General features: G+C 38.7%; 1 protein-coding gene across 12 annotated transcripts in view; it reads right to left on the bottom strand.

The window, feature by feature from the left end:
* Positions 1–16,635, bottom strand: part of Tnrc6a (trinucleotide repeat containing adaptor 6A) — a 154,308-nt gene that overhangs the window by 37,435 nt on the left and 100,238 nt on the right. For 9 of the 12 annotated variants that reach the window (XM_008759747.4, XM_017589208.3, XM_017589209.3 and 6 more), the window contains 2 exon segments: positions 11,775–11,862; positions 4,325–4,346 (listed from right to left, as the gene is read on the bottom strand). The exons of 1 other annotated variant lie outside the window; for it this stretch is intronic. In XM_008759747.4, the coding sequence (XP_008757969.1) occupies positions 4,325–4,346; positions 11,775–11,862 (110 nt within the window). 12 annotated transcript variants of the gene reach the window in all.

The raw sequence follows: 16,635 nt of genomic DNA, 5'->3' as shown, positions 1-16,635 counted from the left end.
ATTGATTACACTCACTGCTAAATTGCTTTTCTAGTACCTCCCATCTCCTTGGTCCTTTCCAGAATCACTACACACACTGACAGGCATAGTCTTGCATTTCATCAATTTAAACAACTTACTGCAGGCTGTGTTCCTAAACAAAACGGGGTCCTCAGCACTTTCTGTGAATTTACTGTGTACATTAATCTAATCTTATGCATACAAATCCTCTTCCCTCTTTAATAATAGAAAAGGAAAAATGGTGACCCTATTAACCAAACAAAATTGTTTTAACTTTTTTCCATGAAAGTAGGCTACTATTTTCCCATCTTGTTAGCAGAACACTATAAATCTTATTTGTCACACAACTCAAAGACAGCTCTCACAGGAAGAAATGAATCTGGCATTAAGAGGTTCTTTTTTTTTTTTTTTTAAATTCTTTTTTCCGGAGCTGGGGACCGAACCCAGGGCCTTGCGCTTGCTAGGCAAGTGTTCTACCACTGAGCTAAATCCCCAACCCCAGGTTCTTTTTTTTTTTTTTTAAAGAATTATTTATTTTATGTGTGAGTACACTGTCTTCAGACACACCAGAAGAGGGCATCAGATCCCATTACAGGCGGTTGTGCGCTACCAAATAGTTGCTGGGAATTGAACTCTTAACCATTGAGCTATCTCTCCAGCCCCTATTAAGAGGTTCTTAATCAGCAATCATCTCTGTTCAGTTTCAAACATCAGCACACACTGGCCTCCAAACAGCTCCCAATGCAGATCCATGGTGGCACACTGAATAAGCCAGACTAGCCTCAACACCACCCTAACTCTCCTGGTGACTAATCAGTGAGACAGAATGAGCTACGGACATACACCGCAGAACATAGGAACCGGATTCTCTGAGGTGACATATCAGTTGTGAGCAGCCTCGTAAGTATGCCCAACAATCTCAACCATCTATACCACACTACATGCTTGAAGCCATGGCTTTCTGACATCTTGGTTTTCTACTCTGAAGCTCTATGAACCACTTAAGTTCTTGAACTTTGTTCAATAGGAGGTTTGATCATTGAGAAATTGAAGAGCTAACAATGCTGCAGAAATGAAAACTGTTTCACAAGACCTAGCAGCACCTCCTCAGGTACATACCCCAAAGAGAAGAATGTGACACTTTCAAGTACCTTGTAGGATGATGCAGACTCCAAGTCTATCACAGAATTATTCACAATAGCAAAGATGTGTCAAAACCTGAATGACCCAGTAGATATAAAGAAACTATGGCATAGACCTATGAATGAGCACACACATGGATGACGGAGACATTGTGGAGACACACACTCAGATACAGATACGAACAGAGAGAGACAGACAGACAAATAGACTACTCCGAATGTTCCTCAGCATCAAAAAAGGGTGTCTTGATGAGATAAACCTATGCTAAATGAAATAAGCCGAAATACTGCATAATCGCACTTAAATGTAGAATTTTTAAATAGTAGTAGTAGTAGTAGTAGTAGTAGTAGTAGTAGTAGTAGTAGTAGTAATGATATAGATTTTAGCTCTAGCCAGTAATAAAGTACTTGCTTAGCATATGTAAGGCCCTCAGCACACTCCCCAATGCTTACAAAACAAACGAAACCCCAAATTCCTCAGTACTGACTAGTTATCACTTGGAACAGAGATAAGCGGGAATGGATTAAAGGGTACAAAGTTGCAGTTACTCAGGGAAGTTCTCAAGACTTACTATATACCTTAGGACTCTCATCAATACTGGATTGCCCACTAAAACAGAATGGAAGCTGGATTCAGGTTCTGTTGCTACCAAAAACCAAAGCAAAACAAAACAAAACAAGATAAACCATCTAGGGTGGTGGATGCGTCACTTCACACAACCTTGTGTGTTCACTCCACTTTGTGCATCAAAATAACTCAACACAGGCCAAACCTGGCCGTCCAATGCTCTGATTTGTAATGTCTACCTACTATAAACCTCAAACCATAAACATAACAGACACATACACAGCATAAAAATGAAATACACGTTTATAAATAAAATAATTGGAGACAACTGTGAAGGGAGCTGCCATTAAATGAAGGATGAAGTGAAACAGAAGGAAACAGCGCACTGTATCTCAAGTGACTTCCTATAGTCAGTTGAATATTCTCAGACTGTGGAAGATCAAAAAACCAAGAGGCAGTGTAAGCAAGCAAGTAAAATGATGACTGACATCTAGAAAAGATATTAAACAGTAGGTACTCAAAGATCACACTTTAGAGGAAATATTTGTAGGTCAATCAATGATCTAAGACAGGACATAATCAAGTGTCCAAAATTACAGATGCAATAAAATTCTGAAAAACTGGAAAGGGTAGAGATCAAGAACATCTAGAGCAATCTACTGGAAGTAAGGCTGAAAGGCTCCATGAGACAGCCATACTCAGGAACCTGCCCCCCCCCCAAAAGGAAAGACCAGGAAAAATAAGTAGTGTACAAGTATAAAATTGTGGGTTGGCTGGAGCACAAGAGGTCAGATTGAAAGGACCCTGGAAGAGCAGAAAAGAAAAACAAAACCAAGAGCAACAACTGTATCTGTCTTAGCACTTTTAAAATCTTCACCCATGTTTCAGCCAGTTTTCAATGAACAGAGGCTAACAGCTATAAAACATGAGAGAAAGCCAGATATAGCTTCTAGCTCCAGCCTAGTCTGGGATACAGAGGCAACCCTGCCTCAAGACAAATAATCCATGCCAGTCTCCTCTGCAGAAGCCTTCATTAGTGGTTCCTAGCTGCCTATAAAAATCCAACCTCCTAGTATGCTCAGATATGAACATATAACATTTACATAAAGACATAGAGGCCCCTTGGACCTGATTCCCACCTGTTTCTTCAGCCTCAACTCTCTCTACTAGACTCTACTTAAGGCTTCATCTCTGTTAGGTGAAATAGCACTCCTCTATGCTGAAGGACAACTTAATTACTTAGTCAAACTACATTGTATCGCATTGTATTCTGTTAAAGTGTGCCTCCAGTTTCTATTACATAATAGGAGTCTTATGAATTAGCTTCTTTTCTTTAAGCATGCAGCCAGTGAGCCCATCTCTTTGTGTGCGCGCGTACGCGTGTGTATTGTCTGTCCCAGAAAAAGTCACTTTGTGTGGCATCTTCAGGAATGCCATCCATCTCCTTCACTGGCCTGGAGCTCACAAATTTGGCATGACTGGCTGGTTATCAAGCTCCAGGTATCCGTCTGTGCCCATCCATCTCCCCAGTACTGGGATGTGATAGCAAGCTGCCATGCTCCATACTTTTCCATGGGTTCTTGTGGTTAATTCGGATCTGAGTTACCTCCCCAAACCAGGGATTATAATTTCTCCAGAAAATACCAGGTTGGATAAGGACAGGCTACTTATTGGAACCCTGAAGCTGAGCAGATGACTCTCTTTCCCAAGTGGTTTGTAACCTGTACTCACAGCTAAATCTATATATGCATAATTCTTGTTGTCTGCTGAATTTTTCCAATAAATTATAAAACTGGTATGCATAACGTAGAGAGAGACTGAGAATTCCTCTCCGGATCTGGTCAAAATGTAAATAAATCCATTTACACCCTCAAATTCCTATCTCTCAGTTTTTCCTTAGGTTCATGTAAAACCTTTCTTCAGTGAAATACAGATTAACTCTTCTTATATACTCTTATACAAGAGCATCTGACAGATGTTGCCTTAACTGGTATGAATCTCATAACCATAGGTTGTACTGTGAATACACATACTAATGAGACACAGAGAACATACTTCTGATACAGCTAAAACCCCAACTTGGAATGCTGGAGCTGAGTAAACTCAGCCTCTGAGCTATACAACTTTCACTACCAAGTAGTCAGGCAGAAGGTGAAGGACTCTTGACTCCGTCCAGGGTGCTTAGGTAACCTGACTCAATGACCACAGAGTTAGCAATGTATTATTTAAATGGTAATACAGAAACATGAGTCACTACGATGCCTTTCTAAAGGACAGAGAACAAGGAGTGAAGCAGGCAGAAACTAACCGACACCACCCCTGTGTAGGAGTTTAAAATGGAAGACTGAAGTGAAGGCATGTGCCAAGACTCACATTGGACAGCATTAGAAAGTGGTCTAGTCAAAAGACAGCCTTAGGGCAGTATCTTCTCCCTGTGGTGATATACACCACAAAAAGCTCAAAGGAAGACATCAATGTGACTTCACTGAAACAGCCTGTTCCCACCCCAGTTTCCTTAACACATCACTCTCCCATCCTGAAGGTGAATAAAAATGCACATAAACAACTTGATTTTAAAGAAAAAAAAAAGAAGAAATAGCTTTAAACAACGTACCTTTGATTTTTTGTTCAGTGGCCTAAAATGAAAACAAACAAACAAAAAACAATGTAAATATGAAACTGAAAGAAATGAATTGTTATGATAAAATGTTCATATCACTATTATATAAGATATACATTTTTATTAAAGAAATTATCATTTAGATGAACTATACAGGAAAAGACATCAAGCATTCTTTTCCCACAGATGTGCCCCATTGTTCTCGATATTTACTAATAAAAATTCCTGTACTGATTCTTCAGACATAAAGCATAAAAAACATTTTATGGTGGCTTATAATTTTCTAAATGGGAAGGAATATAACATGTTTCTCGCTTAAGTTTTAAATGATTTTATAATTATCTCCTTTGCACAAATAGTTTTCTAACAAATTTTACATATTTGAATGGCTTTAAATGATCAAAGAATTATACTTTCTATATGAAAAAGTTACATATAATCACTTTGGCAAAATTTGTAATAAATTTAACTTCTGGAGATCAAGGTGATGTTTTAGTTAACATAGTCAACTTTTTAGTACCTGCTATGTGGTAAAACTTCAAACTAACTTGTTTCCGACACAAAACAAAAATGAGTACGGGCAGCAAGCTGAGCTGACAGACCTACTTCCCAAGGCTGTTCCTATGTTTACTAGCTCTCTGACAGCAGACCTGAGGAGGAAGCTGGAGGACAGTGGGGCTGACTTAGGCGAGCAGCTCAAACTGCAAGGGCCTCCACAAGAACTATTAAAAAAAAAAAAAAAAACCAAAAAGAGCAAATAAACAGCGAAAGGACCCCAAGCAAAAATCACCTTCTCATGAGAATCACAGTATGGAGACCTGAATGTAAAAGATTCAAGAACATTCAGGCTGACTGGGAAAGGCGGAATAATAACCGAGTAAGAATTATTTCTAAATTAAGACAAAGCTTTTTTCAGGGCATGGTAATTCATTTTGCGTAGTCAAATAAAATTATTAAGTTATCAAAAATTCCATTCTAAGCTATATCATTATAACTATATAATAAAAACTTACAACTATTCTACTTTTGAAGCCACATCAAACGTTCAGCTTTCACTATGCTGCTTTGTCCAGTTTTAGAGCATTAGAGATATACAAAATAATGGAGGCCCATCTTGTATTTTATGATCAAAATTAAAAGAGAAACAGTGATGGAAAGGTAATGCTAAAAGACCTGCCAACTAGCTAGACAATAGTTATTTGTTTTAGGGAAAAGTAATTTTGTTTTATTTTGGTTTTTTCAAGACATGGTGTCTGTGTGCAGCCCTGGTTTCCTGGAACTAGCTCTGTAGACCAGGCTGGCCTTGAACTCAAGAGATCAGCCTGCCCATGCCTCCCCAAGTGCTGGCATTAAAGGCATTCAACAACAACACCTGGCAGTAATTTTGAAAATCAGATTATAGAAAAAAATAATTCATAGAACTTAAAATTCTGTGAAGTGTTAGAAGTGCCTTGTTACATATGTTAAGAAATTTCATGAAGCCAAACTCAGCATATGAATTACTTTGTGAGCCCACCCAAACACTCTATAGATCTTTTTCAAAGAGAGATAAACTGCAGGACACAGAAATTATGACATTACTAAAACCAAAAGTATACAGTGATACTTTTCTAGGCATTAAGACTGTTGGGTGTGGGAAAGCAGTTGTATGATATTTTAGAACAGTGGTTTTCACCCTCCCTAATATTATGACCCTTACGTTGTGGTAATCCCCAACTATAAATTTATTTTTATTGCTATTTCATGACTCTAATTTTGCTAGTTATGGATTGTTATGTAAGTCTGTGTTTTCTGATGGCCACAGCCAACCCAGTGAAAGGGTCATTTGACCCCTAAAAGGGTTTGAAATCAACTGTTCTAGAACAATGGCCAGCCTCACCCAGTATTCCGTCACCAACAGAGAATGGCCACAGGTATTAACAAGGTATTAACTCTGAGAACACTGACTAACAGGGTATAGGGATTAATCTGATAGAAATCCTGCACTCATTACAATTGATGAGGAGGAAATGGAAGTGACAGAATTTTACTTCTGAAAAGCAGGTTTCTGTAGGCTGGTCCAAGAATGCTGCATAATTAAATAATTATGAGAATTTCCAAGTGGGCCTATTATTTTAATAGTGACTGCCTCGACTGACCCAAATTGTAGCCAATAGTCATACGTATTATTACTGACCACCCAAATGAGGCCAGTTTAAATAGAGATCTGCATGATATATACCAGATTCCTAATATTGAGTATTTTTCAAAGAATAAAAATTACTTCATTAACAATATTTTATATGGACTCTATATTTTATTTTATATTTAAAACAGCAATATTTGGGGCTAGAGAGATAGCTCAGCAGTTAAGATCCTAAGTTCAATTCCTAACAACCACATGGTGGCTCACAATTGTCTGTAAAGGGATGTGATGCCCTCTTCTGGTGTGTCTGAAGAGAGTGACAGTGTATTCACATACATAAAATATTTTTTTAAAAAAGAGTAATATTTGAGCTGTACTGAATTACATAAATGTTAAAAAATTGTCCTTAGTGTTTTCTTTTGTTGTTTTTGAATCAGGATCTCACGATGTAGACTGGCTGGTCTTGAACTAATTGAGATGAAACTATCCTGCTATTTGTAAGGATTAAATACTAAAGCATGACAAATTGGGGTATGAGGAAAATATATACTATTAAAAGTAAGGCATCCTACACAAGACAATTATAGAGTTCTAGCAAATCGAGCATAGAAGTAAACAGTTGGTATTTTAAATATTTTAATATTTAACACTTTTTCACTTTGAAACAATCTTTAAAACAATTCTACAAATGGAAACATCAGATAATAGCAGACAGGACAAAGGGTGTTTCATTCATAACAGTTCTGCAGTACCTGTCCTACCTACCTCTCTAAGTGTCAAAGCAAATTTTTAGAGCTCAAGTTCTGAACCCCAGGTTTATTTGTGACAATGTGTAACCTTTGTCACATTAGCTAACTTTTCTAAATTAGGTAACTTCCTTCCTCATCTGCAAATGTGGTCACATATAGTCCTCTCAGCATTGTCCTGAGGCTCAGAAGAAGATATAGAAGAGTGGGGAGCGGTCCTCAGGTCATGTATTCCTACTGCTCTCAGCTATAACTCTCACATGTGGAAATGAGCTGACACTCATCCTCAGTTCTTTCTCTTTCTGATAATCAACAACGTCTTTCAGATATTATAAACTATGGTGGTTTGAATGACTCCTACAGGCTCTAATGTTCAAATACTTGGTCCCCAGTTGGTTGACTGGGAAGAATTAGGAACTTGGAGGAAGTATATCATCGGGGGTTTCAAAAGCCCACACCATTCCCAGTTAGCTCTCTGTGCCTCATGCTTGATCAAAATGTAAGCTCTCAGCTATTGCCAGTGCCGTGCCTGACTATGTTACAATGCCTCCCACCATGGTGGTCATCTGGAACTGTGAGCTCCAATAAACCCTTCTATAAGTTGCCTTTGCCTATGTCTCTTCACATAGAAAAGTAACTAAGACACAAAGGAATAAAGAATTAATTTAGTTTAACTCACTTGTTAAAACTGAGATAACACTCAAAAGCCTCTCCTATGAGTTAGCAAATAGTAGCTAGACTAGAACCTGGTCTGGTGAGTACTAAGGGAAGAGTGAGGTGTGTGGGAGGCCAGAGCTGTAAGAAGACCCTTTCACTGCCCTCAGTAAGCACCTCCTCATGTTATCACTAATGCTCTGATGAGACTCTGATCTAAGGGAGGGAAGAAGTCAGACATTTCTACAGCCCAACCTTCTCCTAGGCTCTAGTAATTTACATCCATAAAATTTCTTCAATTCAAACAGTAACAGCAACACTTAAAATAGCATGATTGTTGAAATCTATCTTATCAGAAAATTCCAGTTTGTATCACTGCTGTCCCAACACTTCACTACCACATACTTTCTAGGGACTATATTATAAAACTGGAACCTGGGGGGAAATTCATGCTAATCTCCCCTCACCCCTCTTTAAGGTTGAAGCTACATGTCTTTGTGTCCATCACACTATATTTTAGGTCTAAGAACCAGGAGATTCTTCACCATATAAAAAGTATTGCACATACATGGCCAGCTTATTAGAATAGGTTTTTAGAACAGAAAGATGTTTAAAATTAAGTTATTAACTCACTGAGTATTATGATCATCTACTAAGGTGAAAAATGGTATTTTTTAAAGTACCTAATTTTTACATAGAATTTCTTAGAAAATTATTAAATACTTGAATATATACTTAACTAGCAAAATAAGAAGACCTGTTATTGTTAAAATACTGCAGTGAGTTTTGATGATGCCTAATAAGCTATCCAGAGCACGAGGCACAGGAGTCTGGTCAGGGTAGAGCCAGCTTATTAGCATGCCCAGCGCTCTGTGTTTAATACCTAGCACTTAAAGAAACTGTGTTATTTAGTTTTTTATTTGAAGTAGAAAATAGCTCATGGCATAAAGTTAGATTTCAAAAGCACATGTGCTGTTAGCGAGTTTAGTCTACATGTTTTCTATATTCATAGCATGAGAACCTACACTTTATATCACATTATAAAATGTTCCTTATATATGATTTCTCAATTTAAAAGTTCCCCTGCATATGGTAAAAGTAAAGCAGAAGTGTGAGATAACACTGCATGGAAAACAGAGTGCTGATGTACAGCTGTGACTAGACACCTAATGAGAGAAAGAATGACATTTCAACTTTACTTCTGCATCTGTTGCCATGATGAAACCAGCATCAGCCACTGAAGTCACTTTATACTGAATACAAACAGATTAGAACAGATACCTCCTAACGTCTTCTTCAAAAGTGAAAGTGCAAGGTTCATACGCACTGGGGTGAGTTGTGATGAATTTATGTTAAACACTCACGTAAAGGGTCCTGCCCACCTGACTCATGTTTGTCTCCTATACTGGGATATACTTGCTGGCTCCTACAGAAAACAAAAGAAAGCTCAGCAAACCTTGTCTTAACCGTTTGTGACTCACGGTCTTTCATATGGGCCAATCTGGGAGTTTTCTTTTTGTAAGGAGCTGTTTGGTTGTAGAGTATGGAAATACCAGCTGTCCTTATTTTGCCAACAGGCTGCATTCAAATTTAGTTATAAGCTGGTACTCTGCAATTTGGAAAAGCTGTATTTACAGTGGCAGTCTAGACAAAGAAATTTAACAATTCTGAAGGTTTTTTAACTTCCTTTAGACTGTTCAGTAGATCAACAGGATGCATAGCAATACCCTAGCTACGTGGAAGATCTGGTAAAAGTAGGCAGTTTTTTTCTCAGCATCTGGTGGGTGGTTCTTGTGGGATATGATGAGAGAAAGGCTGGAGCCACTACCTGAGTTAGGGAAGTGGGAAAGAATGAAAAGCTGTCCCTGCAGATCTGACGATGACAAGTAACAAGCAAACACCACTCATGAGCGCCATGTGAACATATGCATACATAAGGGTAGCTTTAGTGACTTGGTGACTTAAAAAGTTGATTGTGAGGGAAGGTAAAGGTAAACTTTCACAACTGAACCATTAATGTCTACATGCTGAATTAAAATTATTCTACTAAGCATCTTCCTTTTGCAGAATCTCCTCAAATTCCAAACACATATTCTTAAATATTACCTTAGCCTCTTTTCCAAACATGCTGTACTATAACTTACCAGCTAAAATCTTGAACTCCTTAGGACCAACAAGGCCTCAGATGTTAGCCAAACCAGATTCTACATTAAACACACTAACTAGCTTCCTCACCAATCTCTAGTTTACCTCAAGAGTTCTTTTATGGGCAAATGGCACCAGGACCCAAGAGTACAGTAAGTTTTTTCCAACCTTTGGACTTGAGGACACAACTCTTTCACTAATACCAAATAAAGATGGACCAAACTGTAAAGACCATCCAACATCAAAAATTCTCTGGTAGGGCCTCAAGGCATCAGCCAGCACCAAACTTTATACTAGAGCCCTACCCAAACACCTAAAATGCATACCTTGCTTCCCCTGTGGGCGACCAGACTGGGCTGACAGATGACTAGCATCACCTACAATCTCTCCTCACACTCAGTTCTCCAAAAGGGCTCTGTACTCTATCTATTACTTCTCCCAATGGTGCACGAGGTTTAGCACACCCAGAACTAATTAACTTATCACTTCTTTTCCTGTACTCTCTAAGCAGAGTAATGGTTCCCAAATATATTTAATCACTCAATGGAATCTAAAAGTCAAGCTAGGGTGTTCTATCTTCACAGCTACTAAGCAATTCTATGGTTTATGTCACCAGTTCCTTAAATCAGTACTTCAATCTCTTCCAATCTAATCCAACATTTTCCTGAGGGAAAAACACACTCAAAGTCTCAAGAAGAGACTTTATTCATCACTAACTGCTTCAGAACTATAGCTTGATACTCCTTCCATAACACCCTCCCCTACAAAATCTCCACATTTTAATACATACAGGCTATAAATTCCTGGTTCTGCGTGCCTGGGGTACTGCTCTGTTCCTTAATCACCTGTCTCATTTCTATTCTGAGAAAATGTCCTATCCCTCTGCTCCAACTCAGGCTAAGGTATGGTCTTCCTCTGGGTTTCAGCAGCTTCCCATAAAGACATGCTCCATGCCTTATGCCTTCTGTGTCGGGGCTGGATGATAAGGTCCTGGCGCAAGGCCTTACCTAAGGTACGTATTTAAACGCACAGCAGTACTTTTTCACTAAAATAAACACAGTAGTGCACTGGGCTTTTAGAACATTTTAAGGTCTTTGGGAATCTGGCAGAGAAGACTGAGTGGCAGACATGCTGTGTGTGGCCTTCTCATACTCGCTTTGGCTCCAGCCTCTTATCCTGTATTGCACACCGAGTTCTTTTCCAATAAACACCTTAGGACCTGCTTCATTTAAAATTCAGAAACTCAGCACAGGCATTAAATTAAAAGGGACTTTTATTCTTTATTATGTTAAAACCTGTTTAAATATGATTTGCTTAAATATAGTTTATTTCCTACTTTGCACATCTATTTTTAGCACCTCATTTAACTTAACATTTGTTCTATAAAACGTAAAGAAACTGATGCCCAAGAAGGCTAAATAAAATTGATGGTCACATCATTCTAAGGTTGTATGAAAAAGTAAGGCATCAAAACCCTCTGTATCTTCATAGCCACTAAGCTTCTGTGTTCTCCCCACTTATAAAATTATAATGAAATACACAGGAATCACTAATTGAAAGGTAAACCCATGAAACGTACTTACCTTTGAAAAACTCAGTATGGGCAAGATTATGCATTGAATTACATATTCAGCAGACATATATGCACATTCAAAGACATTAAATATTAAAATGAATCTTCAATGAATTTAACAAACTTAATCAGATGCTTTAATAAAGTCAGAAGTAATTTCCTTTTATTCTATGTTCAAACTGCGCAACAGAGTCATACTACCTTCTTTTGAGCAGCTTCCTTCTTTTTCTTGTCGTCTTTTTTCCTTTTCTTTTCTTCCATCAACTGTTCTTCTTCTTGCACTAAATCCCTGAACCACACAGTTGCAATTAACTTTCCCAAAATGGATTTAGAAATAAAAATAAAGCTGCATACAGATTCATTTTCACTTATAAGAAAGAGCAAATCTGTCTTTATTCAACGCAACCTGCAGCCTGGCCACACAGCTATCTATCATGGAGTATGACTTACTTTTAATTAACAGAGCTTCCCTTCGCCAGTACAAGAGCTTTCAGCTAATGTCACACCAAGTAAGGCAAATGAAAAACTGATAGTTTTACACTGAAAAGCTGCAGATTCCTTCCAATTCTGGGATGTAAATACTGGGTAAGCTGTAGTTACTTTGCTAAGGGTCCCAAATTATCAGATAGCACCTAATGCTAATGTACTGCAATACTTCTGTGCCCCACCCCCACCCATATGTGCACACAGTTTATGATGAGGCATCAAACCCAGAGCTCTGCACTTTAGGCAAGAAATTCATCACTGAGTTACATGCCTGGCCACAGATATTTTTTTGAGTACAAATTACTCATGAATAGGTAATATTTATTTCAGAATTATAATAATCGCAAACTATTCTTTCTTTGGAATGGTATAAGCTATAATGTATGTCATGTTTATTTAAATTTTTGGAATCTCAAAGTTGCCAACAGAAAGAACCTCTTGTCAAGATTATGCAAGCTATTTCCTCTTTCTCCCTCTACCTCCTCAAACTCAGGGAGAAAGCAACAGCTATTCAAAACTAATTAGTGAACTACAACAAAAGGAGTCATATCTGGTAATAAATATACAAGTCTTAGGTAAATTTACATGCCATCCCTCAAGCAGAACAGAAAAAAGGGGGGAGGATGCATAAGGAATAGAAAAGCCAGATCCACTCTAATCCCTGAGCTCCTCCTGCCTACATGGTTACAGGAAGCATTTGCTCTAAAAAACAAAAACCAAATTCAAACCAAAACAATGTTCTCTAAGGAAACTAAAACTTCCAAAGGAGGCTTACAGGTCTCTTCCCTGAGTGCACAACTCTCCTTATCGAAGCTACTGGTTCTTGATCCACTCAAGTGAGGCCTGTCCATTCCCATGGTGCTCTGGATTAATCCTGTCATTCAGGCAGTCTATGAGAAAAGAACTCTACGAACATATGGAGGAAACTCTAGGTACCCACATTAGTCAGCCTAGAGTCTGAGTTTCATGACACCAGTAAGTAACTGTTCTACATATTAAAGAAAACCATCATGCATAAAAATAACACGTAACTATGCCCTAAATAAGCTTTCTGGAGGACACACTACAAACAGACAGCCACAAAGGGAGGGTCAACCAAGAGCATAACTATTTGTTAAGGCTGAAGGGCAGTGAGGATTAACAAGATAAAACCAGAAAGATAGGCAAGTATGTAGGAAACAGGAAGAGGCTATAGTGTACTGCAGAGAACTCAAACATGGCTCTTCTGAAGGAAAAAAATGAAGGATTAAGAAAGTAGTAATTAAGTAGACTAAAAAAATACAAATGAGGGACATTATGCACAATTGAAATAGCAAATTCCTGCCAAATTTGTTCTGTGTAAGGACCATTCCGTCAGTCCAAGGCCAAGGTGACCACAGTGTCCAAGTGTAGCAGAGTGAATGGTATGCACACAGGCAATAAAGGCATGCCCCTCTTAAGACAGGAAAAACGCAAAAGCAAAAGCTCTCATTCCTTGACTTTCTTCAGCCTCCGAGTCACCATGTTAGAACTGGAATACAGCCAGGTGTGGCAAATCCAGCATGCACAGGCAAAAAGATGACAAGTTTGACACTAGCCTTTGCCACATAGAAAGCTCCTCTGTTTACTTCCCAGTATTTCCCAAGGCTGAGATAGGGAGTGATGATTTAATACAATGGTCCTCAGCAGCATCCAAAAATACGGTCTACCCTACTTATGTCCAGATATCCATCTCATTAGCATTTGTTCTTCAGTTTCCTGTCAACTACAGGTTTGTTCTTTTCTGATTTTTCTCCTTTCTCTAAAGTGTCTAAAACTTTATTTCAGTGCTAGATTGTAAAGTAACGAGTATCCTTAGTACTTAAGACACATGCTATATATCTCAAAATGTAACAGGGGCTAACACTCAAAGGACAGAGAAAGTCGTTCTTCAACACTGTCATTACCGTCAACCACACAGACTTACTCACTCAATCTATTCATCCACTCATCTATCTTTTTTCTAGGTTCATCCATCCATCCATCTTTTTCTAGGTTTTTACATGTACCAAAATTTTAGCTATTGCTCCCTTCATGGCAAGATATTTCAAAGCTATAGTTCTATAAATCTATAAGTTACTCAATAGGAACTGGGCTCCTTTCTGGGGCTCTCCAGTGAGAACTTAGTATTTTTACTTATAGCCTGTACCACTTAAAGCCGTTAAGTGCCCAGAGGGAATTTTGTAGGAAAAAGAAATGCTCTGGAGTTCCATAGTTGTACACATTTGTTATGTCTATTACCTATACTCGAAATGTAAATGTTGTTGTATATAAACTGAATTCTCCATATGATTTTTTTAAATATTTATTTTATGTGTATGCTGCTGAGCAGCAATGGGGATCTTAAATAAACCTTCAGGGAACAGCAAAATGAGTCAGTGCATAAGTTAACTGCCACCAACCTTGACAACATGAAGTCCATCCTCAGAAACCACAGAGTGAAGGGAGAGAACTGACTCCTGCAGGTGGTTCTCTAACCCTGTGGAAACCCTTGTGCTAAGGCACCTTTCTACTTATCCTACTGCCACTCCAAGCAGACAATGAATGAATGAATGAATGTCACTTTTTTTTGGTCAGGTGGTAGTGGCAGAAGCCCTTAATCCCAGTAGAAAAGGAGGTAGAAAAAGCAGGTGGATCTCTGTGAGTTTGAGGCCAGTCTGATCTATAGAGTGAGTTCCAACAGCCAGGGCTACATAGAGAAACCTTGGAAAGAAGAAAAGAAAGAAAAAGAAAAAGGGGGGTAGGGGGAAGAAAGGAAAGAGAGAAAAAGAGAAAGGAGGGAAATAAATTATTTATTTCATGTTTTTCTCCTGTGAATGTTTATGGGATCATAAGAGAAAAACTAGACCATAGCTAATAAATAGTTGTCTTAGGGTTTCCATTGCTGTAAAGAGATACCATGACCAAAGGACAATGTCTAATTGGGGCTGGCTTGAGGTTGAGTCCATTATCATTCTGGCAGAAAGCATGGCAGTGTGCAGGCAGGCATGGCGATTGAAGACCAGAGAGTTCTACTACTTGTTCTGAAGGCAAACAGGAGAAGACTACATGTCCCACGTGGCAAGGAGGGTTTCAAAGCCCACCTCCATAGTAACACACTTCCTCCAACAAAGCCATACTTCCTAATAGTGTTACTCCCTGGGCCAAGGATATTCAAACAACCAAAATACTGTAAAGTGTAAACTTGAACAGTTGGATAGTTTTTTAAAATACCAAGACAGGCTAGTGAGATGGCTCCTCAGATAAAGGTGCTTACCACCAAACCTGACTGACAGCTTGAGTTTGATCCCCAGGATTTACATGGTGAAAGGAAAGATATGTGTACTGATTTCTGTGTATACTGTGACATACCCATGCACACACAGTAAATAAACACACACACACACACACACACACACACCCTCACAAAAGCATAAAATCTTTTGGAAAGCATGACAGCAATACAGCAAGTTATGAATATTTATTCTAACCTGCCACACCATCCTTGAGGATGTGTCCTACAGCAGTAAAGCACTAGACCATAAGGCATATGTATATGAAAAGTCACTGCAAGTCTCTCAAGGGAACTGAATGCAAACACTGGAAGACCCATCAATAAAGAATGACTGCTGCATACAACAAATAATGAAAAGGAACTGATCTGTTTACTCACTGAAGGAATGTCCCTAACACAGTAAAGGAAAAACACAAGCTGTACATTCACAAATAGTACTATCCCCAGCCAGTCCTGTAGATCAGACTGGCCTCAAACTCAGAGATCCATCTGCTTTTCTGCCTCCTAGTGCTCGGATTAAAGGCTTGTGCCACTACAGCCTAGTCCCCCTCCCCCACAAAACCCAACAAGAACAGTAAAACATTTATTTAAGTTATGAGTCAGCATTTACATTTGTACCCCCCCACCCCGAGCTGGGGACTGAACCCAGGGCCTTGCGCTCTACCACTGAGCTAAATCCCCAATCCCCATTTGTATTATTTTAAGCATAGAGGAAGACACATGAAAATAAGCTCCTGAACTTGAAATGGAAACATCAGTGAAACCTTACAGCTAGACAGTATTTAGAGAAACTTTTTAAGAAGTATATTACGCATGTACTAGTATGGTAGCCAACACCTGTTATCCTAGCATTAAAAAGTAAGAGCAGAAGGACGAGGAGTGCAAAGCCATCCTCAGCTACAACATCAGTCTGAGGTTAGCCTGAGCTACATATAAGACCTTATCTTTAAGAGAGAGAGAATACTAACAATATTTCTAATTTGAGGTGTTATTTCTAGAAAGCATACATTTAGTACAACAAATTTTCCAATACTAGATCTAGCACCACACACACAAAAGGAAAACTGACACGAATAAAACTGACAAAATGGTGGCCAACTTTTGAAAATGGACAATGGGTAACTGCAGACCATGTTCAATTTTCACCTTCAAGCTTTCCACGGTAAAAAAAGTAAAAACTCCATGCTCCATACCACTAGCTAAAGGTAACGGGATGGGCAGAAGATCAGAGTGATATGAATGGAACCCAGAACACTAGAGGCCCAGGGCCCTGCTCCAGCCAGC

This window comes from Rattus norvegicus, chromosome 1 (genome assembly GCF_036323735.1).
Source record: "Rattus norvegicus strain BN/NHsdMcwi chromosome 1, GRCr8, whole genome shotgun sequence".
Lineage (NCBI taxonomy): Eukaryota > Metazoa > Chordata > Mammalia > Rodentia > Muridae > Rattus > Rattus norvegicus.
This window is presented reverse-complemented; position numbering and strand designations above follow the sequence as displayed.